This window comes from Leptodactylus fuscus, chromosome 5 (genome assembly GCF_031893055.1).
Source record: "Leptodactylus fuscus isolate aLepFus1 chromosome 5, aLepFus1.hap2, whole genome shotgun sequence".
NCBI lineage: Eukaryota > Metazoa > Chordata > Amphibia > Anura > Leptodactylidae > Leptodactylus > Leptodactylus fuscus.
In genome coordinates, this window is record NC_134269.1 from 44,566,365 (window position 1) to 44,593,226 (window position 26,862).

The window sequence follows — 26,862 nt, forward strand, 5'->3', positions numbered from 1 at the left end:
TATGTAATGGACAGTATCGTGTAATGTTCTGAGTGGAGAATATTTGACCAGCTCACAGGTTATAAAGACAGTGAATGGTTTTCTCAACTGTAATAAAACGCAACACGATTTTATCATGGAACACATTAACCTTTACAATGACTCTTTCGACCTATATGCACCCATACACATTAAGGAGTCATCCAAGTTTTCAAAATGTATGTACTATCTAGAGATGAGTGAACAGTAAAATGACTGAGGTTCGATATTTGTTTCGAGTAGCCCCTCAATATTCAACTACTCAAATCGAATATCGAACCCTATTATAGTCTATGGGGGGAAAATGCTTGTTTCAGGGGTAGGCAACGTTCGATCAAATTATACTTACCAAGTCCACGAGTGAGGGTTGGGCTGGATCCTCCAAGCAGTCTTCTCCTTGCAGCGTCCCCGCGGCATCTTCCGGCTCTTCATTCGCTCTGCCAGGCATTGGGCCTGGGCAGAGCCGACTGCGCATGCCCACACTACAAGCAGACATGCTCAGTCGGCTCTGCCCAGGCCCGATGCCTGGCAGAGTGAATGAAGAGCCGGAAGACGCCGCGGGGAAGCTGCACGGAGAAGACTTCTAAAGGTAGGAGAAGAACCAGCGTTGATTGGCCAACTGTATAGCATTCGGCCAATCAATGCTGGTTCTGCATCGAACTTTTACATTCGAACAGCGAGTGGTACTCGATCGAGTACGAGTATTTTGAATACCGTAGTATTCGATCGAATACCTACTCAATCGAATACTACTCGCTCATCTCTAGTACTATCCATAGGTTAGGATATTTTTCATTCATTTTGGATTTCTGGGGTTCTGACTTCTAGCACCCCTGCAGATCAGTTGTTTCCCCTTGCCAACGCCAGCTGCAGGGCTCACTCCCTGTACTTTTTATTGCGAATACTGCAATGGTTGTCCCATAGATTTGCAACTCGTGTTGGCATGGGGAAGCAGCTGATCTTCAGGGGTGTCAGCAGTCGGACCCCCACAATCTAAAATTGAATAGGACATCAATTCTGAAAATATGGATAAACGCTTTAAAGTGTAACTACCGTAAGTTTAAAAAAATGCAGGATTTCACAAAAAGGATCCAAAGTTTGTTAATAAACTATGGAAAATAATTAAAAAAATAACTTGTGATGCTGAAATTTATAGACATGAAGGTATTTGATATTCTTATTTATCTCTGTTTTTTCTCCATAGGTCATGCCCATAGCAGGAGTATGAATGACATCACAGAGACCCCAAGCACTGACCAGGTATGGAGCCTTCACCGAGCTTATTTTTCTTCCCAATTTTTTTTCCACTAGTTGTCGATTGGGTTTTCAGCAAATTCGCATCATCTGAATTTAGCCTGTCTCTTCTTTTTTCTTTCAGTTGAGGAATAAGTTTATGAAGAAAATTCCCAGGGATGCAGAAGCTTCTAATGTTTTGGTTGGAGAAGTAGATTTTTTGGATAAACCATTTGTAGCGTTCGTACGACTGGTCCAGTCTCTAATGCTCGGAGGTGTCACAGAGGTCCCAGTGCCCACTAGGTAGTGGCTATATATATATATATATATATATATATATATATATATATATATATATATATATATTATCTTATATTTGTCACCAATTAAAGAATGTTATCTTCTAACTGTCAAGGAAAAAGTTAAGATAAGACTAGTAGAGGGCTCCATGCAGGGACATAGGTCAGTATATAGTTACTGCTTAGCCATTGTTGGCATGTCCGCCATATTCTCTTACACAAGCCTTTTCTTATTTATAAACCACATGATGATCACTAATGTCTGATACACTTGCTGAAAGTCATCAAGCAAGTCTATGTTGATTCCATACCAGAATTTAATATCTTGCTATTTCAGAGTTAGCCCCCTCGGATGAGAAGTAGCATCTTAAGGATACATGTCCTCATCGTTTATTGACCTATTGACAGCTATATTGACAGTATCAGGCCTCCCTCAATATTCCTAATTCTCAGGCCTTATGTTCCTTATGTTCACAGTGTAACAATGCCCGACTGGAAATATGGGCCCAGTGGGTCACTTAGGGATTATTCAGGGAGCACAGTTTAAGGGATTTTGCCTTTTTCGCTCTATTCTTTGCAAGGGTTTATAGACTTTCCCCAATGAGGATGCCCAGGTTGCTTCCCCTAAATTAGCAGAAGATATCGCTTTAGCAAGAAGGTGTTTCCAAATAGCAGTATCAAGGCAATTGGAAGGAATCATGGTCAGATTAAGCTAAGGTCAAGGCAGGTAGAGTTCTGTTATGCTGGCAGAAGTCAGGACAGGTGAGGCAAACAAGCCAAGTCTTAACCCTTGGAGCAAGAAAACACACTGTAGTAGACTGGGAACCATTTGTACCATATTGCTCAGGTCCTGTGCTGTGGAAAAGATGTTAATAAAGCTCAGAGTGGAAAATGATTGATCTTTTAAGAGTTATGGGGACATAGTGTATTCTCACAACCCTTACATATAGGAGAGAACAACACTAGGACGGAAGGCACAGAGTCCCGGCTGTTGTATACTATAGAGCTATAGTTACTTTGTGCACCACTGTACTACTCACAGCCATATTACTGAATATCTCAGCAATATAATGTCAGATGGAGCATGTCACAATTATTATTATATTTAGTTCTTTGTATATATTTGGAATTTTACCCAAAAATTCTCTATATGAAAAGGGCAACATGGTGGCTCAGTGGTTAGCACTGCAGCGCTGGAGTCCTGGGTTCAAATCCTGCCAAGGACAACATCTGCTAGGAGTTTGTATGTTCTCGCAGTGATTGCATGGATTTCCTCCCATACTCCAAAGACATACTGATAGGGAATAATGTACATTGTGATCCCTATATGGGGCTCACAATCTACATTTTAAAAAAAAATCTGTATATGAAATCACAGCAATATGGAGGTAATGTACAGTACAGCCCTATAGACCACTATGGACAGCATATTACCGCCAACATATTACCGCTAAGGAGCTATAAAACACGTTTGTGCCTAATTCTTGCTAGAACTACGGTATATCAGGTCTGTTGTCATATTTTATATCTATAAAACTATTACATTCTATAGAATATACAGAGGCTCAAATCTTTATAAACAATATACAGCCATTGGAAGTCCTGTCATACTTGAAGATTCTGAAACTATTCACAGTCTTAGTTATATCAAGACATTCTCCTATGTATAAGGTTTAGGAGAAAACAAACAGTACTGAAATAATAGGAGAAGTAGAGTGAAATATACCTGTATGGATCTATTTTTGCAGCAACCAAATACAGTTATTAAAAGTTTGGGTTATTATTTATCGCTACTGTCTCCTGTATAGCTGTTACCCTTCAGTTTATACTGCAGGTATCCCTATTATTAACTATCATTCTTTACCTTCCTTTCAGGTTCCTATTTATTTTATTGGGTCCAATAGGTAAAGTCAAGTCCTACATTGAAATTGGCAGAGCAATTGCAACCTTGATGGTAGATGATGTAAGTGATATTATTACTAGAGATGAGCGAACACTAAAATGTTCGAGGTTCGAAATTCGATTCGAACAGCCGCTCACTGTTCGAGTGTTCGAATGGGTTTCGAACCCCATTATAGTCTATGGGGAACATAAACTCGTTAAGGGGGAAACCCAAATTCGTGTCTGGAGGGTCACCAAGTCCACTATGACACCCCAGGAAATGATACCAACACCCTGGAATGACACTGGGACAGCAGCGGAAGCATGTCTGGGGGCATAAAAGTCACTTTATTTCATGGAAATCCCTGTCAGTTTGCGATTTTCGCAAGCTAACTTTTCCCCATAGAAATGCATTGGCCAGTGCTGATTGGCCAGAGTACGGAACTCGACCAATCAGCGCTGGCTCTGCTGGAGGAGGCGGAGTCTAAGATAGCTCCACACCAGTCTCCATTCAGGTCCGACCTTAGACTCCGCCTCCTCCGGCAGAGCCAGCGCTGATTGGCCGAAGGCTGGCCAATGCATTCCTATGCGAATGCAGACTTAGCAGTGCTGAGTCAGTTTTGCTCAACTACACATCTGATGCACACTCGGCACTGCTACATCAGATGTAGCAATCTGATGTAGCAGAGCCGAGGGTGCACTAGAACCCCTGTGCAAACTCAGTTCACGCTAATAGAATGCATTGGCCAGCGCTGATTGGCCAATGCATTCTATTAGCCCGATGAAGTAGAGCTGAATGTGTGTGCTAAGCACACACATTCAGCACTGCTTCATCAAGCCAATACAATGCATTAGCCAGTGCTGATTGGCCAGAGTACGGAATTCGGCCAATCAGCGCTGGCTCTGCTGGAGGAGGCGGAGTCTAAGGTCGGACCTGAATGGAGACTGGTGTGGAGCGATCTTAGACTCCGCCTCCTCCAGCAGAGCCAGCGCTGATTGGCCGAATTCCGTACTCTGGCCAATCAGCACTGGCTAATGCATTGTATTGGCTTGATGAAGCAGTGCTGAATGTGTGTGCTTAGCACACACATTCAGCTCTACTTCATCGGGCTAATAGAATGCATTGGCCAATCAGCGCTGGCCAATGCATTCTATTAGTGTGAACTGAGTTTGCACAGGGGTTCTAGTGCACCCTCGGCTCTGCTACATCAGATTGCTACATCTGATGTAGCAGTGCCGAGTGTGCATCAGATGTGTAGTTGAGCAAAACTGACTCAGCACTGCTAAGTCTGCATTCGCATAGGAATGCATTGGCCAGCCTTCGGCCAATCAGCGCTGGCTCTGCCGGAGGAGGCGGAGTCTAAGGTCGGACCTGAATGGAGACTGGTGTGGAGCGATCTTAGACTCCGCCTCCTCCAGCAGAGCCAGCGCTGATTGGTCGAGTTCCGTACTCTGGCCAATCAGCGCTGGCCAATGCATTCTATTAGCCCGATGAAGTAGAGCTGAATGTGTGTGCTTAGCACACACATTCAGCTCTACTTCATCAGGCTAATAGAATACATTGGCCAATCAGCGCTGGCCAATGCATTCTATTAGCTTGATGAAGCAGAGTGTGCACAAGGGTTCAAGCGCACCCTCGGCTCTGATGTAGCAGAGCTGAGGGTGCACAAGGGTTCAAGTGCACCCTCGGCTCTCCTACATCAGAGCCGAGGGTGCGCTTGAACCCTTGTGCAGCCTCGGCTCTGCTACATCAGAGCCGAGGGTGCGCTTGAACCCTTGTGCACACTCTGCTTCATCAAGCTAATAGAATGCATTGGCCAGCGCTGATTGGCCAGAGTACGGAATTCGGCCAATCAGCGCTGGCCAATGCATCCCTATGGGAAAAAGTTTATCTCACAAAAATCACAATTACACACCCGATAGAGCCCCAAAAAGTTATTTTTAATAACATTCCCCCCTAAATAAAGGTTATCCCTAGCTATCCCTGCCTGTACAGCTATCCCTGTCTCATAGTCACAAAGTTCACATTCTCATATGACCCGGATTTGAAATCCACTATTCGTCTAAAATGGAGGTCACCTGATTTCGGCAGCCAATGACTTTTTCCAATTTTTTTCAATGCCCCCAGTGTCGTAGTTCCTGTCCCACCTCCCCTGCGCTGTTATTGGTGCAAAAAAGGCGCCAGGGAAGGTGGGAGGGGAATCGAATTTTGGCGCACTTTACCACGTGGTGTTCGATTCGATTCGAACATGGCGAACACCCTGATATCCGATCGAACATGTGTTCGATAGAACACTGTTCGCTCATCTCTAATTATTACTAGTATTATTCTTCTATAATGTATAAATGATACCTGGAGTATACAAGGGGGGAGTTATGGGGTTAAAATATCCTCCTTATTTCAACTTCTCCATCTATATAACTATACTGACAGCCATAATACTTGATCACCAGTTCATAGACCCCCACTTGGGTCCGTAACAAGTTGAATGAGAGTAACTTGTTCTACAGTCTCTGACAATCCGTATTATACAATTTAGCTGTTCAGTGATGTTGCATACAAAGCGAGAGATCGTGAGGATCTGATAGCAGGAATAGATGAGTTCTTGGATGAAGTCATTGTCCTTCCACCTGGAGAATGGGATCCTACCATCAGAATAGAGCCACCCAAAAAGATCCCCTCAGCAGATCAGAGGTAGGTATATACGAGATAGGTAATGTGAATACATGTGCCACCAATGTTGCGTGAAGTATGAAGGTCTAACACTTACATTTTTCTTGTACAGAAAATCTGTCTTCTCTGTGAACGAGGCTGGACAAATGAATGGATCAGCTGGAGGAGGAGGTGGTGGAAGTGGTGGAGGTGGGAGTGAAGATGGAGAGATGCCGGTTTCACATGAGATTGGAGAAGAACTTTCCTGGACCGGCAGGTATGGAGGGAATAAATACATCTCCAATGAATATTCATCCGTAGTGTATTCCCTCCACAGCCAAATGGCCAGGGACGATGTGCAAGGAAAAACAGTGAAAGGGATGCAAGGCTAAACCAGAGCTGGAAAAACTGTGAAAGGGATGCAAGGCTAAACCAGAGCTGGAAAAACTGTGAAAGGGATGCAAGGCTAAACCAGATCTGGAAAAACTGTGAAAGGGATGCAAGGCTAAACCAGATCTGGAAAAACAGTGAAAGGGATGCAAGGCTAAACCAGAGCTGGTAAAACAGTGAAAGGGCTGCAAGGTTAAACCCGGGATGGAAAAACAGTGAAAGGGATGCAAGGCTAAACCAGAGCTGGAAAAACAGTGAAAGGGATGCAAGGCTTTACCTTAATTTTCAAGATTAGTGTGATTCCCAGAGGTTGGACCCCCAGCATCAGTCATAAAGTGATGGCTTATTCTAACAATTTTGCATTGCTTGAAACTCCATTAAAGGGGTTGCCCAGCCCCAAAATATTTTTTCATACTAATGACTTATCCACAGATGAGCCATTTTCAGCAGCCTCCAGGCGGCAGAAGTTACAGTGGATGGGGAATGCGTGCAGTTGTTCCGATTCATGTAATAGGAGTGTTACTTACCTTCTGATAATAAATCACTCTGCTATATAGTAATGAAACTCCAATACAGCAGCTATAAATACTATCAGACCACATGTTTGGTGTCCTCATCTAATTCCAGTATTTCCAACTTCAGGTTCTGTGGAGGACTTTACCTGGATATTAAAAGAAAGCTGCCATGGTTCCTGAGTGATTTCTATGAAGCCTTCCACATTCAGTCCATTTCTGCCATTCTTTTCATCTACCTCGGTTGTATAACAAATGCCATCACATTTGGCGGTCTGCTGGGTGATGCTACAGATAACTATCAGGTATGAATAAATATAGAAAACATATGCAGCAGACTTGGTTCAATAGAATCGGATTATACTCACATTTAAGACAAGAGCATAGCGTTGTGGGGAGAAAACGCGCCACTTTTAGTAACTTCAAATAAACTAACTTAAAAATAATTTAAACTTTAAGTTCAACCACTATATTAACAAATGACTAAATGATCCCATCCCATAACCGCAGATACTGGATATAGTCACTACATAACCGAAAACTTGAGGCTGAATTTTGTTTCTGCATATAGGTAAGAATATACGGTAGATATACCTGCAGCTGTAGACAATAGACAGACTGTTCCTTCCTACTCCATCATGTAGGACTTGGTGCCATCTTCTGGCCAAAGGCAAGAGTTTTTTTTCCTGGCCAGTTGCACAATAACCAGTATAAAATATAAGACAAATCTACTAGATTTTTAAAGAGATTTTCCCATGAATATAACCATATTTACATTTGTAGAGAAATAAAAGTTGCAAACATTTTTGTGGATCTAAATAATTAATTAATATTAATAATAAATAAATAATATTTTGCAGAATTTTATAGATTTTCTCTAACCATCTTAATGGTGACAGTCTGTTGTCTTGATCAGTTGCCAATGGATACCACCATGATTGCAGGAACTTTCTATTGTCTGGCACCTGTCACAAACCCAGGACAGATTCATGAGAAAAGACCCATAATAAAGAATGCGTGCGTTTTTACATGACACCACTTTCTCTCCTGTGAATTAAACATTGGACGGGGTTATCAGGTTTGGTGTTTAGTATGCCAGCTGTAATTATAGTAGAAACCAGACATTGTTATGTTTCCCTGCAGTGCCCCCACAGGGCAAAGGGAGAATTACACTGGTCATGAAAGGTTGTCTATACAATGCACAGACATGTGTCCTCCATAGAGAGTTTGAGAAGAAAGAGAATTATCTGCCCCGCTCTCCAACTAATCCCCCACCTCCCTACAGACCTATTAACTCAGGATTCCAGTATATTAAAATGGCTTTTTGATGAGATGACCCGTGTAATATTACTTATATGACCTGCAAATTTTTATTGAATGTGTTTCTCCTCTCAGGGTGTCATGGAGAGCTTTCTTGGTACAGCAATGACAGGCTCCGTGTTTTGTCTCTTTGCTGGACAACCTCTGATCATCTTAAGTAGCACCGGACCTATTCTCATCTTTGAGAAGCTACTATTTGATTTTAGCAAGTAAGTGTGAAGACAATAGTGCCATCCATGCCACGTGCCAGCAATGCCTATAGAGCATTAGTATTCCAGCTTTACAAGGAGCGCTGTATACTATCAGATGATATTGTAAACTAAGAAATTCAGGGTTGACTTTAAGATATATAATAGCGCTGAAGTAACACAATTATACAGCGTACCAGTAACATTTCCATATGTGGCTCATATAAGTGTCCATTCACACGGAGGAAAATGGTGAGGAATTTGGAGTGGAATTTCAACGCTGAAAAAAAAAACACCTCCCATTGATTTCAATGGGTTGCTTTTTATGCTAGCAATAAAAGGAACCCATTGAAGTCAATGGGAGTCTTTTTTTTCAGCGCTGAAATTGCACTCCAAATTCCTCACCATTTTCCTCCGTGTGAATGGACCCTAACACTGCCAAACAATCTAAATAAGAAATGTAACTATATCATGTGCAGCCGTCCTTCTACAGGTTCGGAATAGGGGTGTAAATACTAGGCTCAGGCCACCAAGGTCTCTAGAGCTCCATTACTAGTGACGGGTAAATGACTCCTAAGGCTAGCCCTGTTTGTGTTTCTAGAAGCTGTGATATCTGTAGGTAGATATCTGATATTCTAGTTATTCATATACCTGAAGAATTGATATATAGTTATGGAATCGCCGTATGTGGGGAGATTGGGTTACTAGTCAAACCTATGCAGTCAAACATCATTCCAGCATATAGTTGTTATTTTAATGTTCATTCTCTATGGCGCTTGCCATTGCACCTACAGCCATTATAAAAATCATTGGAATAGAAGAGTAGAATTGTTTAAATACATTGAAGACATTGGCAGCGGAACTATTAGCCATGTTCAGATCCCTTTATGCAGATGTAGCAGTGCTGAGTTTGTCATACGGATCTATGCAGAATGTAGAATATTTAGTACCAGGGTCATAACTTTAGAGATTATAGTTGTAAGTGGCCCAACAGGTCCCTGATTCCCATATAAGATAACCAGTACTACCATATGAACTATGCGCGCTAGGTAAAGACCCTGTAACAAATGTTGCAGTGGGGAAGTTACCCCTCTTCTTTGCTACCCTGTCGTTTCCTATTGACGTAGCCAACAGTAACATGTAATTGCAGAAATAATGAGATAGACTACATGGAATTCCGCCTGTGGATCGGCCTCCATTCAGCCCTGCAGTGCCTTATCCTGGTGGCCACAGATGCCAGCTTCATTATTAAGTACATCACGCGCTTCACAGAAGAAGGCTTCTCCACCCTCATCAGCTTCATCTTCATTTATGACGCCATCAAGAAAATGATCGGCGCCTTCAAGTATTACCCCATCAATTCTGACTTCAAGCCTGACTACGTCACGACGTACAGATGTGAATGCGTGGCGCCTGACCCAGGTCAGTGGTCCCATTAAACTGATGGTGATAAATGGCTGAGGGGACAAGTGGGTTACTCTAGTAAGGGACTGTCCATGTGGTGTGACCCCTATAAAGGATATTTAAAGTAGCCATCAAAATTAGGATTTCTTCGTAAAGGTGACTGAGAGGATCATGTGACTATTTCCCAGTAAATCTGATAGAGATAAGAGCAGTGTCTTGGATATCTTGGATACACATTTTTGGGTTGCCCTGGTCAAAAACTGATGAATAGTTTCATCCAATAAAGTTTATTCATTACATAATGAAAAGGGACAATGTACACAGAAGGGTTAACCATTGTGTAACTTCTGCATATAATATTGTATAACTTTTCATTATACAATGAGTATCTTTTATTTACAGAAATTGTATTTACAAGGGAAAAAAAGACCTTTTTGGATAGTTTCTTCTTCTCTACAGTAACCCGTAACCTAAAGGAGCAGCAAGACAAGAAGCAGAACTCAGTATACTGATATAGTAGTTTTCCGTCTTAGTTATTCTTATTATTATGTCACTATCAGTGCAGTAGCGCAGGCGGTAACTAACAATACCTTGTATGTCAGTGTACATTGTGAATATGGACTATCATTGTGACTATTGTAACTGATATCTGCCACACCTCTCCTTATTCTCTGCATTCTTCTCTCTGGCTGCCCTTCAATCCCGGTAAGTATTAGTTACAAACTTGTTTTTCATGCTTTTTTTATGGTATGACTCCATCTTTTTCCAACATACGTATTTAAAACACATTGGACTCAATTAACATAACAGTAAGGATCAGTGTTGGTTCCCCAGTAAAACTTATTCTGAGGGCTCACTGAACTCCCTTTGCAGATTTCTAAATGCCGAGTCCTTGCCCCTCTGTGCTGGGGGCCTTGTAATATCCTGCTGACTGGCTATTGCATTGCAACCAGGGTTGTTCATCATATTTGTGAGCCCAGTGCAAAGTTTTATAAGTGCCTTCCCCCATCACTTGGACATACCACACTTCCCAACACAAATATGGCCAAGTATAGTGGCATTTTAATATGGCAAAGTGTAGTGTTATGTTAAGTCGTGCCCCTAGCCCTGTTCATCTCCCTTTGGACCCTGCCCATTCATACAGAATCTCTGCATGCCTCAATACAGTAGTAATACCCTCCAATGATGCCTCTTTAGTACCCCCGCAAACATAATGTTCCAAAAATGGTCCAACACAGTCTAAAATCTCCTAAGTCACCCCACAATGTATAATGCCCTCCACACTACATAATGCTACCCTAGTGGCCCTACACAGTATAATGCGCCATAGGTGGCCCTACACAGTATAATGTACTGTTGTGCTCTAATGGAAGTGAGTTGTAAAGCAGATTTGAAAAAAATAAATAGCAGGTAAAAATCCCTTGTAAATAATGTAATTTTTGAGGTCACGGCAGTCACATTAATATCTGGCATTTTGGAGATTTTATCCCGATCCATGAGTTGTAATAAAGTGGTATTGCATTTCAGACAATTCAGTTTCATTATAAGGCTCCGTTGATGATAAGCTGATCCTAGGGTGTCCTTCTGTTGGGACCCCCAATGATCAGATAGGTGGGAGGAGCCAGCAGAAAGTGTATAATTCCCCAGCAGTGCCACCATAGGTGAAACTAAGTATTACATAATTCCAAATGAAATTGCTGGCTTATATGTTTTAAAGTTGTACACAAAGCAGTATAAATGTATTTAATCCCAATGTAAACTCAAAAGCAAATCTCTTTATTTTTCAGTGAACATGACTTTATTCAATGCTTCAGCTCTGTTTGCACCAAACAACACTAACATTTCTTTGGTAAGTAAAGTACAGTAGATCCAACGTCTGAAACAAAGTATCACAAGTCTTTGCTTTCAGTCATTTTGTTATTGAAAATTTTGTCAGTCGCTAAATTTTCCTCCTGATTTTCCTGTACTATTCCTGACTAGGCCAAGTGTGCATGTGTTGTCAGTGGAGAGAGGGAAGTAAGGCACAAAAGGACATAAGGATTGGGTGTTAAAATTCAATGCATCCGATCTCTCTGATATCATCTATCTAAAGAGAATTAGGAGGTCCCCGAAATAGTCCACAGTGCCTGACGGAAATTGGTGGGGTCAGCTATTTTTTTAATTATGTGTCATATAGATTCTATCCCCAGCTTTGCAGATTGTTGCAGAAATGTGAATAACTGCACCCAAGTCCCAGCCCCTGGGAACAGTGAGCTCCGCTGCTATACTGTTCCAGTAAGTCCCATAGTGGAGAATGGGAGCTACAGAAACAGCACAGCACAGCTGAGCTCCGCTCTTTACATAGCTTCACAGCTAGATGTGCTACCCTGTTTCCGAGGCTCCCACTGTCCTCTATAGGAGTTACAGGAACAGTGTTGAGCAGCGTTATTCAATTGTTCCCACAAATCCCACCCTACGAGCCAAGGATGGTAACATCTCAGCAACAATCTGAACTAACTGTCGTAGTAGGAATGGCTAGTATATGGGGCCATAAAGTGGTACAGAGCAAAAATATGGAGTAGTGTTGTTCTAAAAGTATGTTGGTTATCATCTTCTCTACATGAATTCCAAGTACAATGCCATGAATAACACAGCCTTGGACTGGAGCCAGCTTAGTATGAAGGAATGTCTGAAATATGGAGGAAGTCTCCTGGGAAACTCGTGCAATTATGTGCCTGACCTGGCGCTAATGTCCTTCATCCTTTTCTTCGGTACCTATTCTATGACCTTAACGTTGAAGAAATTCAAGTTCAGCCGATACTTTCCTACCAAGGTAAGGAGACACATCCTTTTTTTCCAGGTTGTATCACGTTGGGTAGTGGCCTTCATAGAGGTCAGGGTAGTCCATGTCCTTTTCATGGCACGAATATTTTCTTGTTTGCTAACATAACTGCACATGTAGAAACCAAATACATAAACAAGACTTCACCACCCATTATGATGGAGAAATGTCAACTTGTATTGGGTGTCCTCTATCTAAGGACTCCCTAGTAGCCTCATAGTCGATCTTTATGGGATTCTCATGCGTAACGGTTGGGGGTCAAACTATACTGCAGTATAATAAGTATATTTAACATGACGTAATAAGTTATTGTAACTATATTGTATGTCGTTCTTTCATGTGGACCAGCTAACTCACTTTGTGTGGACCCTGAAGGACCTTTGATCCTTGTATTCTTGTTGACTTCCCTTTTTTTACCTGTTTCCTCAGCTTCGTACCCTGGTGTCTGATTTTGCAATTGTCTTCGCCATCCTCTTCTTCTGTGGTGTGGATGCATATTTTGAGCTGGAGACACCAAAATTGCATGTTCCTAGTGAAATTAAGGTTGGCCCTCTGGTGTTCTTCTCCTGTCCTATGTCTACGTCGATCCTATACCTTACATTCCTCCTGTTTATTGTAGGTTTACTGTAAGTAGGATATAGACTGACAGATAGAGGGATATAGCAGTTATTATATTGAATATTTGTGATCTTTTTTAACTCTTTTTCTAACTTTCTCTCTTGCTCTTTTGTACATGCTTCCTTTATAAGCTTCGTAAACTTATTAGTGACTTCTCAATCTTCGTGTCCATTCTGATCTTTGTTGGTCTGGACATGCTCTCTGGATTAAATACTCCTAAACTTCAAGTGCCTACCGAGTTTAAGGTAAAGAATGGGATAAGAAATACGAGATCATACTAGGCTAGTAGATTCCTACAGATGTATACTGAAATCACAATGGGAACGTTCCACCCATTTGTTAGACATTAGCCGAGCTCCGATATAGCATAATAATATGTAAAAACAGATGCAAACATTTAATAGACCAAAGGACTACCAAATTATTAGCAGACATTAACTTTAATTATTTAAGGATAAAAATCTCTTAAAGGGAGTCTGTCAACAGGATGAAACATTAAACTAGCAACACGGTTCCGTAGATCAGGCCCACCTAACTTTAATGCCCTTTTCCCATAAAGATTTGTGCCTCTGTTGCCAAGATATTCATTTATTTCACAATATGCAAATAAGCAATCTGGAGCACCATTGCTCTAAATTTTTATGCCCCATACTGCTATATTATGCTGGTGCTCTCGTGAGAACACAGGGCCAGGTGAGATTTCCATGGACCTTTCACTCAAAGTAGGGAGGAGGGAAAGAAAGAAGGCATATTACAGCAGTGAGGACGATTGTTAGGCTCTAGAAAACCCAGGTAAGACCATACAGACTAGAAACAAGCGAATGTATGTGGGATACCAAAGGGGAGGGTGGAGGCATTTGGCCTATGGAAGCCAAAAAGTAACTGGATGGGTGGGGATTAGGTGTCTCTATGAGTGAATTTGTAACAAGGTTCCCAGGTGGACAGGTAAATGGAGCGAAATGGGAGTCTCCAACTACAGAGCTCCTCAGACCTGTAAAGTTGATTAACCTCTTCCCTCCACTGGGAGATGGAACGGGGGGGAGGGGGGGGTCAGTCTCAGGCCACCGTAGAGGTGATCAGAAGCTTGGCTGCTTGGATTAGCCAGGTGATAAGGCACGACCGTCTGGGAGAAAAATCAAGAGAAGACGCCCATAGCAGCATGGTTTGGGGTCATAGCTTCAATTCAACATGGCAAATGGATATAATCTCCCTCACGATCGCCTCCCAAAAGGGACTCATTTTGGGGCACGTGACCCATATGTGGGAGAGAGATCCCTTAGAAAGTTTGCAGACTCAACATTAATCAGAGATAGATGAGTTAATTTTATGGAGGAACACCACCAGTTCTACACCACCTGGTGAGCAATTTAAAAGGGGTTTTTTTGAATCCTAACCCCCCATAAAGAAACCATGGGAACACAAAAGAATATGTTTGACTTTGGAGGACGAGAATACCAGTCCTAACTCCCTTTCCCATTCACCAACAAAGTATGGTTTAGGGGGAAGGGGGAAGAGAGTAAACAGCTGTATATATAGGTAATAGTTTTATTCCAGGGAGTGTTAGACTCAGGGATCTTCTCAAACCAGTTATAATCCCTAAGTGGAAGGGAGATAGAGCGGGAGATGGACCTGTAGTAGAGTAGGAAGGACAGGGAGTGGAGGAACGTCACTCTATGGTGATCACCTTCGGACAAGAGGGATGTCATGGGAGGAGGGTCCGTGTCAGATAAGAATGTGGAGGAGGTGAGTCCAAGGAAAACAGAGAAAAAGAGGAACCCCAACTAGAGGCAGAAATTTTGACAATGAAAAATGCATTACATTCAGGTGATCCTGACCTATCTGTGGTACTGGTATAATATGCTTCACCCTGGACCCTGTTTAACAACATCCAGAGCACAAGAGGACGAGGAAACAAGGACTAGTATTAGAAGGTTTCTGAACTGTTGTAAAGGTGGACATTTTTGATATTGATGACCTTCTATAGGACAGGTCATCAATATCAGATTGGTGGAGGTCCAGCACCTGGCACCCCTGCTTATTAGCTGTTTGAAGATCTGTATTGCCCAAGTGAATACACTGCACAGTACTGTATATTATGTAGGGGTTGTGCAGAGTATTACATCTCAGCCCATTACACTTAAATGGGACTGAACTGTGAAGAGGCCAAATGATGAAAGAATGTGACATCATTGACATGTGACGCAGTAGCGGCTCTGACCCTAACAGCTGATCTGCAGAGGTCCAAGGTATCGGACCACTCTAATCAGATAGTAATAACCAGTCATAAAAAAAATTTTCATTAGGAATTGTATTCCACTGTAAAATGCTTGAAAGCCAATATACATTGTACTTAAACTTTATTCTTTTTCTAGCCAACAAGATCAGACCGCGGCTGGTTTGTTTTCCCATTTGGGAAGAACCCTTGGTGGATTTATCTGGCCAGTGCGCTACCTGCTCTGCTGGTGACAATTTTGATTTTTATGGATGAGCAGATCACAGCTGTCATAGTCAACCGAAAGGAGAATAAACTAAGGGTATGCATAATATAGGAAATATTTCACATTTTTACTGTCATTTTCAATAGGTAAGTGGCTTATTGAGATTGTTGTGGAGAGCAAGCTATATAAGATAAGATAAGATAAGATATTCCTTTAATAGTCCCACAATGGGGAAATTTCAGTGATACGGTTTCATAGATGGTACAGTAGTATATAACAAGAGAGAAACACATAGAAGCTCATGGCAGATAGAGAAATCCTAGGAATCATAGCAACTAAAAAGAAAGAAACACAGACACACTGCAGGATCATTTAGTTCCCTGTGCGGATTGATGTTAATAATACAGCCGAATGTGGTCCATTCAGAAGACGGTGAAGCCAATGTGGGTATTTAAGTTGGTATCCAATGGTACTGGGTGGTAAATATGCTAGCACAAGGTTTGTAGACTGTCCAGTAGGGGGGTAGAAAAATGACCTTGGATCCATTGGTGAAGAATGATTTGTATGGTACTTGTCTGCAGTCCACTGTAAGACTGATGAGCATTATGGACAGAAGACTTTGTATCCTCCTAACGCATTTCTCCAACTGATCAATTCATGAGAAAGAAAATGGCTATCAAATTTCAATTCCTCTCTGTGGACTTCATGTGTAAACTTACTAAAAATTCTGTCCAAATTTCTTAACTGTATGTTTTTGGAAAACCTTGTGACAGTCAACATGGTTGCCATTAAAGGTGACAGCTGTTGTCGGTCAGCTTTCCTAAAGTCGTAGGTGACAAATCTGGCTTGCAATGCAAATTCCTATATCACTGCATAACTTTCCACAAGAATCTCAAAAATCTGAGTGAGGAACCTTATTAGATGTCAAGAATATACTACAGATGCTGCTTGGCCAACAGCTATTCTTCCTAGTTCTCTCAAGACCTCTTACACTTGGCTTGACTGAGAATGCTTGTGTTCAGAATAAGAAAAGGGGAATCATTTGCTGTCTAACACCTTTGATGGTGGCTTATTTATCTTGAGGATAATACATGCCAACAAGATGTGGCAAGGAGTCAGGACACCATCGTACACATTAGATGCATGGTTGGCCCTGCCATAATCAATGAAATGAAGTATATCCATTGGAAATCTCTTATGTCTTTTCAGAAAGCCTGTGGTTATCATCTTGACCTCTTCTGGGTCGGCATTCTTATGGCTGTTTGCTCCTTTATGGGTCTGCCTTGGTATGTGGCAGCAACAGTCATCTCTATTGCACATATAGACAGCTTGAAAATGGAGACAGAGACCAGCGCCCCAGGAGAACAGCCACAGTTTTTGGGTGTAAGGTAGGTAGAAACCTGTATCCTGACTGCTTATAGACACCACTTACTTGTGTTTATTGCAATATTGGGTGCAACATGTTGTTCAGGAGTCTTGGTCATGCAAACATGCCACAACACCGTTTTAAGTATTTGCCTTGCTCTAAGACTAGGTTATACCTTTCAGCTCCCAGACCTTTTGATGTTTCTGAATTGTTCCAAATAGTAATGCTCAGAATAAATGCTTCATTCATATATCACCAACATATTCAACAGCAGTGTATAGAAACTCACACTCACTCTGGTTACCAGTGCCATTGGGGAATACAATAAGTTGTAAATATTCTATCTGTATGGTTTTAGAGAGTAAGAGAAAACCATTGTGGGGAAGGTAGCTCAGTAGCAGCAAAGGTGCGGACCCAACCAGTCAGAGACAGGGACACAAAACTGTAGCAAACTGGTTTAATTAGAAAAAAGTAAAACAATAAATAAACCTCACATCAGGTACAAAATAAGCAAAATAAAACCAAAATAAAATAAAGCCTTAACTTCAGTTTGTTCATCAAACAAAAGCCCTGCTCGTCCGAGCACTAACTAAACAGTGTGAAGCTAACTATATGTGTGGCCTACTTCAAACAAACAAAATAGCACAGCACAGTCTCACCAGATTTTCGGGATATCAGGACAGACCCAGGCGCCTCCTCTTGCTTCCAGGATCTGCCCTGAAGTACAGGCTCTGCAGCCTTTTATGGACCAGTAATGATCCTAGGACCCACACCTGGGGCTGAGGCCTGCTCAAGACTCGTCCTGGATCACACATAGGACAGAAACCTGGGGCTGATATATCTGGACTCCACCACTATGCCTGTCATCTAATCACACCATGCAAATACAAGCAGATGATACAGACTCCATGCAGAGTGACCCTAGTGCCACAAAGAGACAGTGTTAACCATAACCCCAGTGCTGGAAACAGTGTCCACCATGACCCTAGTGTTACAAAGCAACAGTGCTAGCCACGGCCCCAGTGCTATAAGGCATCCGTGCTATCCATGACCACAGTTCTGCACGGAAACATTGCTCACCATGACCCTAGTGTTATAAGACAACAGTGCTAGCCACGGCCCCAGTGCTACAAGGCATCATTGCTATCCATGAACCTAGTGCTGCAAGGTATCAGTGCTAACCATTATTTATTATTATTATTATTATTGTTTATTTATATAGCACCATTAATTCCATGGTGCTTTACATACAATACACAAAATATACAGGTAGATCTAATACTAACAATGACCGAATGGCACAGTGGGGTAGAGGGGCCTGCCCGCGAGGGCTTACAATCTATGAGGGAAGGTGGGTAGAGACAGAAGGAGAACCATTGATCTACTGCTTTTTTATATAAGTTGATCCTTTCTGACACATGCACTGAGGTTTACAGATCTTATTAGTGAACCACTTTGCATACACCTGAATATTTCTTATTCTGCATTTTAACAGGGAACAAAGAGTGACTGGAATTATAGTATTTGTTCTCACTGGGATCTCAGTCTTCCTGGCTCCAGTACTTAAGGTAGATTTTCTGCACATTTCTTAAACACTTAATGATTACAAAAATGATATTACTAATACTCCATGTTTATGGCCAGATCTGCAATGGTTGTAGGATCCACCATAATGTCCCATAGTATAGTCACACCTACAGTGTCTCGCAAACAATCTGCGAGAGAAGGAAATGCACCCTACCAAGAATCCCAGATCTTTTCTATGCCATGCACACTATATAGCCACTAGTTTAACCATTTGTGAGCATTTTATTAACATTCACATAACAAGGGTGCTTTAAGATCATTGAATTGTTCCCCTATATCTGCCAGATTATGAATACAATAAAGGGTGAGACTAAGGTAGTGTGCCTGCTGTCCTTATCAATTCAAGCTTATTTTCTCTCTGTTTTAGTACATTCCCATGCCCGTTCTTTATGGCATTTTTCTGTACATGGGCGTTGCTTCACTCAATGGAATCCAGGTGAGAATCAACACTTGCAGTTTTACATCCCAAAATGTGCAGTTAAAAATAGTCATTTCTACATGGAGGTATGTCCTCTGCGGCTGTGATACTATCAGGTCCAGTATGACAATAGAAACAATGTGTAGCTATAGGGAGCGCACCCAGGCCAGTGAGATAAGAATATATTTGTGTCTAATACGTGTTACATGTGTATGGTGGATATACATATAATACGTAATACGTATATACGTATATACTTAATAATACACAGTTTAATAAATTGGCCACGATTGTTGTCAGTCCCCTTAGTGTTTATTGCAATAGTGATGGCTCTTCCATGAGTTTGTCTTAGCAAGGTCTTAGAATGTTTTATCTAATAACAAACCATTAGAGACATCCCATTGCATAGCTTTGGCATAGTATTGGATTATGTCCCAAAATGAATATAGCTCACCCATGAGGAGATGACTCTGTCTTAGCCATAAATGGGGTCCATTCCGTAGTCCTTATTCCGTATTTATATTATATTAATTTTAGTTAAAACTGCAATATAATAATATATCCTGTCTCCTTCCTTGCCAGTTCTGGGACCGCTGTAAGCTTTTTATGATGCCAGCGAAGCACCAGCCTGACTATGCATATCTGCGACATGTTCCCCTACGTCGAGTTCACCTCTTCACCCTTGTCCAGATCGTTTGTCTTGCCGTTCTGTGGATTCTTAAGTCTACAGTGGCTGCTATCATTTTCCCGGTCATGGTGAGGAACAAAAGTGGAGTCTATAGACACTGCCTATAGAAATTTGCTTTATATTGGGAAGTTTTATCATTTCCATGTGATAGTGTTATATGAGCACATTGGAGGGGTTATTCAGCCTCTTGAAAATTTTGACACACAGGAGAACATGGAAGTCAAATCATGAATGAATCTCAACTTGGCTTGTATTTTTGTTCATTTCCAGATCCTTGGCCTAATGATGGTGAGAAAGATGCTGGACTGGGTGTTCAGCCAACATGACCTGGCCTGGTTAGATGACATATTACCAGAAAAGGAAAAGAAGAAGGAGGATGACAAGAGCAAGAAGAAGAAAGGGAAAGATGAAGTGGATAGTGATGAGGTGACGTCTAGATAAATGTGTTTATAAAGATGTTCATAAAGATGTTTATGATGGTGACCATAGAGAGTAGCCAAGTCCACTATAGCAATAGATATTTATAGGCAGAATCCTCTGATTTTGGTGGAATTTGCTGATCGGGATGGGCTGGTCCTTCAAAGTACTATAAGATACCAAACATACGCTCTGATGTGATAATGGACCTTAAAGGTCTAGTATAAGACAGTCCTATATGGCGCTGACTTTATGAGCTAGTCACTTGCTTCTAGTTCTATTTCTTATGAGATAATTCATAAATAACCTATTATATATCACTGATGATATGTCCTGTGTATACAGTGATAAGATAAGATAAGATAATCCTTTAATAGTCCCACAATGGGGATAACAGCATAAATAGTAGGTTAGTACCCGTTCTGCATTGATGAAGGGTTGGCTCTTAGAATCGTTTCTTTTTGTGTCCCCTAGGCCAGCTCTGCTTGGTGCCGACCCATATTAGAAACAAAAATTAGAAATCTCCCAACTAATATCTAACATTCTGTAGGCTCACTGTAGGCTTTAATTGCAACCAATGCAATTCTACTAAATGACCACCAGATGGCACTCTTGTTACCTACATAAACAGCACAAATGAGATTGAATCCTTATTCCAATATACACAAGCTAAACTGGACATACAGTACATTAGGGATTTCAGGGTATGAAGAAGGATCTAATAGAAACCTATTTCATAACAGTGAGACGCCTGGCTACCTTGCAATTGTATTTTCCCAAAAACCTGCCCTGGGTCGGCTGTCTATATACAGAGTAGCTGCAGCCGTGATGGCATATTGATGGGATTGCTCTCAATGGTATACAGCTGGGAAGAGTATATGGCTGCACTGCAGTGGTCCTGTTGACATGTCATGAATGCTGCAGCCGCTCTGTATACGAACATGTGTCCAGAACGGAGGGGAGAGGAGGACAGGTCACTTTAAATGTATTTTTATTTTATAGCCCTCCCCTCCTGACTACATCTATTTATTTTAATTCTGGACAAGCCTTGTAATGTCTGTGAAATTTTGCAGATGTGATGGATGCAAAAGCGAACAACTAGTTACAGAACACCAGGGCTTGGCGTCTCGTTACAAGAGAAACTCTCATGTTTCACATTCCCCTTATTGCCCTGTGCCATATATAACACATACACTTATTGCCCTGTGCCATATATAACACATACACTGCTCTAAATTTAGTCCATTTAAGGGTCAGGGCACAACAGCTTGTGCCTAAAAACGTTATTTAGGCAGGGGACCCACGTTGCAAAAACGCAGCGTTTTACAAACAGTGGTCACCTGCAGACACCGGTAGAACCTTAGATTATAATGGAGTCCTCCGGGTGTCCGCTGTTTTTATACTGAGTCTCCGATGCAATGTGAACTTAACCTCAGAAAATTGCACAGGTTCCCTATAACTGGTGTGCTTCAATCAAAGCCCCTCTAGAGGGCAGTATCAGAACCAGTCTATTAACTTGTCTTTTTTATATGTATAGGAGAGAACTGGCCATTCTGGGGCTCCGCATTCAGATTCTTCTGGAAATGGATCTGATATGGATCGCAGGTGGGTGCAAACTGAGTACACAACACTTTGATATAGTATTCACCGCGTAGCTTGTCAATCATAGTCTGGTCATAGAGAATACTGAGAATTACATTTCTATCACATATGCATTTTTTTGTTGTTAAAGCACAGTATTTTACCCTGTTTCTGGACCTACTAGGAATAGACTATATCTATGCTTCATACTGCACCTCCTCCTGTTAGCAGTGATTGACTAGTGATGGTTCCACCTAATGTCTCCTCACCAAACATTTAGAGAGTTTCCAACATTATAGAAATAAAATATATATTGTGAAACTTTCTAGTATATTTTTGGACACCTTGGGGGAAATTTACTAACACATCTATGGTGGTTTTGTGGCATAGATGGGTGTAAATGGAGCGTATTTTTAGTATACACCCCTTTCTTGTGCCAAAGATATGCCACATTGTTCCTTCTTCTCCTCACTTGCCACTTTTTACGAAAGACAGGGGACACCTTGACCCAATAAATGACATGAGTTATACCCGAAATCTACACCTGTTTCTGACTGCCATAGATTTGATTTCTTGGACAGGGGAACGCGCCTGAATTAAGAGGGTGGAACGTCTTAATCATTCAGACGTACCCTGTGCCCGCTTCGAACTTGTCTAAGGCCTCATTCACATTTGTGTTGGTAATCTGTTCTGGAAGTCCGCATGAGGACCCCCCCTTAACAGACTACTGAAAGCATTGGTAAGCGGTGTGCAGTGAAAGCACAAGGACCCCATAGACTATAATGGGGTCCGTGTGCTTTCCACAAGGTCTCCGCTTGGAAAGTTCACGATCTACTTTCCTGTCCACATGACTTGTGCGGAAAGCACACGGACCCCATTATAGTCTATGGGGTCCATGTGCTTTCACTGCACACCGCTTGCCAATGCCTTCGGTAGTCCGTTGGGGGGGTCCCCATGCGGACTCCCCGAACAGATTACCGAAGCAGATGTGAACAAGGTTAAGACTAGTGTACAGAGCACCAATCCTAATAAAGTCCCACTCTATTAGTTCTCCTTACTCTGGGCATACAAGCCCATTGCGAGCAGTGCCCACTTTCCCACTTGTACTAGGTCAGTCATCTTGTTAGTTTGTATGTAATATAAACTCCCTCCCAAATGTACACACCATGAATCTAATAATAATAGCAATAATAATAAAGAGTAATGGGGGGTCGGGGCAGCCATTCCACAGATCGTTGGGGCACCAGGTAACATATCCTATGGTACGTTGATAAATGTCCATTATAGTAAAACCCCAGAGACCACAAATTCTTATCTGGCCTCTTCTTTATTACAGCATCACCCTCCACCTGAAGATCTCCTGCCCCTCATCTCCAGCCATCAGCTATCCTAGAAATCCCCCCGGGGCTGTCCCACAAGTCAAGATCGAGATGGATTCCGAGTATGATGACTCCGACCTAGAGAAGAATCCTAGAGATCGGGGCAGCGAAACCACTTTATAGCAGTTATAGCAGCCTCTGCCTGCCAATACACCAAGTCCTCCTCGTCCTGGAACTGTGTTGGGATGTGGCACCAGGACATCTGGGCCTCAATCCAAAAAGGTGCCAACAATGGGCTCTGTACAAAAGACTTATGTGATTTACTTTTCTCCTAAAGGTTGTAAGTAATTCTTTCTACAGAAACAAACCCTTAACCTGCGGCTTCTGTTCTCTGCTGCCGGTCCAGAATCATTCAGACAAGACTGATTTTACTGTATAGGTAATATAGGCAACTGCCTAGGGCGGCACTGATCATGGGTGTCATAGAAATTCTGTTACATAGACTTATTTATTGTATTCCTTACACAATGCCCATGGCAGTCAGCTATTAACACAGTCTTGCGGACTAGTAATAGGACGTGGAGGGTGATTGTATCTTGCAGTGCATAAAGCTATAGATGTGTCTTCTTCATATTAGTTCACTTGATATGATGATAATTGAATGGCCGGAATGTATTTATGATCTCAATGAATTATTCTGCTGAAATATGTCCCATCTGTAGTGATTTCTATGGATTTGACTTTGGACCCATTATGACTGTGTCTAATGATTTGTAAAGCCATAGGTTCCTCCATTCATGCTCTGGTTGATAGTATATAAGACTGGGTCTATATAGGATAATCCCCTTACCGTACCTTACAGGTTGTACCTTTTCCTGACTGCAGGGGACAGTATTTTGGTAAATACAATATATGAAGGGGTTCGATGTAATCATTCAATTAAAGTTAAATAAAATCTGTTCCTTTTGTTTAAAAATGAGTCTGTATGTAGCGTAATATTGCGGAATAATTTACTGACTGCTTTATAGTGAAGTTATGTGCTCCCCTCCTGAGCACAAATGGGGAAAATGTATTAATACTGGTGTTCTCCATTACAGTATTAAAGGGGTTATGCCTCAAACAATATTTATCCATAGCTGTGAATGTTATGGTGAAAGCTGCCGAACCCCTGGAGGATGCATACACACCCCTGCTCCCCTTCACTTCAGGGTCAGTGCTCAGGAGGGGAGCACATAATTTCACGATAAAGCTGTCAGTACCTTATTTAGCAACATGATTTTCAGATGGAGAAAGACAAATAAATTTACTGGGGTGCTTCTGTAACTTTAAAAAAAAAAAAAAAAAAACTTGCACCACTAAGGGGAGTTCAGTACATATTTTAAGTTTATTGGGAACTGTAAAAAGTACACTCTATTAGAGGAAGCAGGCATACATCGTTTTCTTACTTAGGCCCTGTTCACATCTGCATTCGAGCCATTCCGTTCCCCTATCTGTGTGAAATATGCGGAGAGAAAGGAGCACTTTGCCTTTGCGTGTAGAAACCACACAGACCCCATGCGGTCTATGGGGTCTGCAGGTTTCCTTATGTGAATAGGTTTCCCTTTGGGGGGGTCCCCAAACGGAAATCCAAACGCAGATGTGAACCGGGCCTTAATTGAATTATTGTGTATGAGCACAATGCATTTCATAAGCCCCTTTTTTAATTCATGAGCCCCTTTTATAATTCATAAGCCCCCTTTATAATGCTACATTTATTTTGCCAATTCATGAGGACATGCTAGTAATAAAACAGTATTATTCTGATAAAATAGACAATGATCAGTCCAGGAATATTTTGCTTGTGGTTCTAGCCAGTTGAACGTCGTCCTCTATACATCCTAACCTTGCACATATACTGCACACTCTTCTCCTGACTAGTATATGATAATAACAGACCTCTGTACAGACACTGCAATGGTGACAGAATTTCAGCAAATGGATAAATTCAGCATTTGTCCTATGTAAAATAAAAATAATGTATTTAAACAGTAAGAAAATGGCTCTGGAGATTTTTATTTTGTTTCAGCATATAGGAATCTTCATCCTGCATGGTGCGGGGGATTTGGTATCATTGTGGTAGACATAGATGCCCATGGTTATGTGATGTGACATTGCTGTGGGCATCATGTCCCTGTTCTGGGATGTGAACACTAACCTGCGCCAGGAAAAGAAAGGGGTTATTAGGAGGGAAGATCAGTTATGGGACACCTGTTTATCGGACGCCTGTTTATAGGACGCCTGTTTATCGGATGCCTGTTTATAGGATGCCTGTTCATCTATTAGCCAAGGCACAGCTTCTAGAAAGAGCATCCCTTAGGCTAAGTTCACATCTGCACTGTTGGAGACTCTTGCAGAACATCAGCAGAGAGAATAGTCCTGCACGGAGAACTTTTCTCATCGCTGCTTACGGTTTGAAAATAGTGGACCCCATTATAGGCAATGGGATTCACGGGTATCCATCTGTAACCGCTGTTTTAGTAGTCCAGAACCCAGCAAATGTAGCCTTATACTGGTCCTTGCAAGTTTGTGCACTATACAGACTGTTCATTGATTTCAATGCAGAACAGCGTGTAATGAGATTATTGTTGGGGAAAGATATATCACTCAGTCATTCGGGTCCACCATCGAACCCGAACCACTAAAACAGCAGTTACCTGCTATAATGGGGACCATGCTATAATGGGTATTTGTTGGGTGTACACCATTTTTATACTGAAACCAGTGGAGAGAAAAAACCTCCATGCTGGATTTTTTTTGCCGATTTTTCTGCAGTGTCTGTGTAACAGTTTCTGTGTTACACAAACACTGCAAAAATTCGGAAGAAAAAACGTTTTATGGCGTGATTTTTACACGTGTAAAAAATGTCATTGAAGTCAATGGGAGTCTTATTTTTACACGTGTATTCTTTACACGTGTATTTTGCCAAAATGAGCGTGCATTTACTCCGTGTGAATGGACCCTAACTGTGTGTTTCAGAATTCTACCTCTGTTTTGTTGCTTGCAAGAGAACGGAGATGGCTGTATAACCTTACAGTACAGTACTCTGCAAAAGTTTTAGGCAGGTATGAAAAACTGCTGCAAAGTAAGAATATATACAAAAATAGAAGTGTTAATAGTTTTGACAATTAATAAAATGAAATGAATGAAGAAAAGAGAAATCTAAATAACATCAATATTTGGTGTCACCTCTGCTCTTTGGAGGAGGAATCCTGGAAGTGATGATACGGCCCCCGCGGAGCCCTGGTCTCAGCATCATCCAGTCTGTCTGGGATTACATGAAGAGACAGAAGGATTGGAGCAAGTCTACATCCACAGAAGATCTGGGCTTAGTTCTACAAATTTGGAACAACCTCCCTACTGAGTTCCTTCAGAAACTGCCTGCAAGTATCAAGAAGAACTGATAAAGGGCAAAGGTCACGCTAAATATTGATGGGATTAAATTTCTCTTTTCTTTATTCACTTAATTGACAAAAGTAAACTATTAATCCTTCTATTTCTGAATATATTCTTACTTTCTGTCCTTCTTATGATCTAGCACTGTACCTATAGAAGGATTTTTTGTGATGTTTCTGCCTATATACATACAAACATTCCATATTGAACTGATAGGTAAAAAAGTGGTTTTCCAATACAAAACACTAGTTAGATAAGAGTCAGCTGGAGAAGTCATGT

At 41.5% G+C, this 26,862-nt stretch overlaps 1 protein-coding gene across 4 annotated transcripts in view; it reads left to right on the forward strand.

Moving 5' to 3' along the window:
- Positions 1–24,457, forward strand: part of SLC4A5 (solute carrier family 4 member 5) — a 54,658-nt gene extending 30,201 nt beyond the window's left edge. For 2 of the 4 annotated variants that reach the window (XM_075273001.1, XM_075273004.1), the window contains 19 exons: positions 1,223–1,278; positions 1,397–1,554; positions 3,426–3,513; positions 5,972–6,126; positions 6,218–6,361; positions 7,117–7,291; positions 8,382–8,515; positions 9,645–9,916; positions 11,686–11,747; positions 12,510–12,710; positions 13,469–13,582; positions 15,710–15,871; positions 16,985–17,163; positions 18,637–18,709; positions 19,096–19,164; positions 19,729–19,902; positions 20,105–20,260; positions 21,789–21,856; positions 23,169–24,457. In XM_075273001.1, coding sequence (XP_075129102.1) covers positions 1,223–1,278; positions 1,397–1,554; positions 3,426–3,513; positions 5,972–6,126; positions 6,218–6,361; positions 7,117–7,291; positions 8,382–8,515; positions 9,645–9,916; positions 11,686–11,747; positions 12,510–12,710; positions 13,469–13,582; positions 15,710–15,871; positions 16,985–17,163; positions 18,637–18,709; positions 19,096–19,164; positions 19,729–19,902; positions 20,105–20,260; positions 21,789–21,856; positions 23,169–23,334 — 2,606 coding nt within the window. In that variant the 3' untranslated portion in view covers positions 23,335–24,457. Of the gene's footprint in view, positions 1–1,222; positions 1,279–1,396; positions 1,555–3,425; positions 3,514–5,971; positions 6,127–6,217; positions 6,362–7,116; positions 7,292–8,381; positions 8,516–9,644; positions 9,917–11,685; positions 11,748–12,509; positions 12,711–13,148; positions 13,263–13,468; positions 13,583–15,709; positions 15,872–16,984; positions 17,164–18,636; positions 18,710–19,095; positions 19,165–19,728; positions 19,903–20,104; positions 20,261–21,788; positions 21,857–23,168 lie in introns of all 4 variants that reach the window. The other 2 variants (XM_075273002.1, XM_075273003.1) reach the window with 2 other exon arrangements.
- The last annotated feature ends 2,405 nt before the right edge of the window (positions 24,458–26,862 follow it).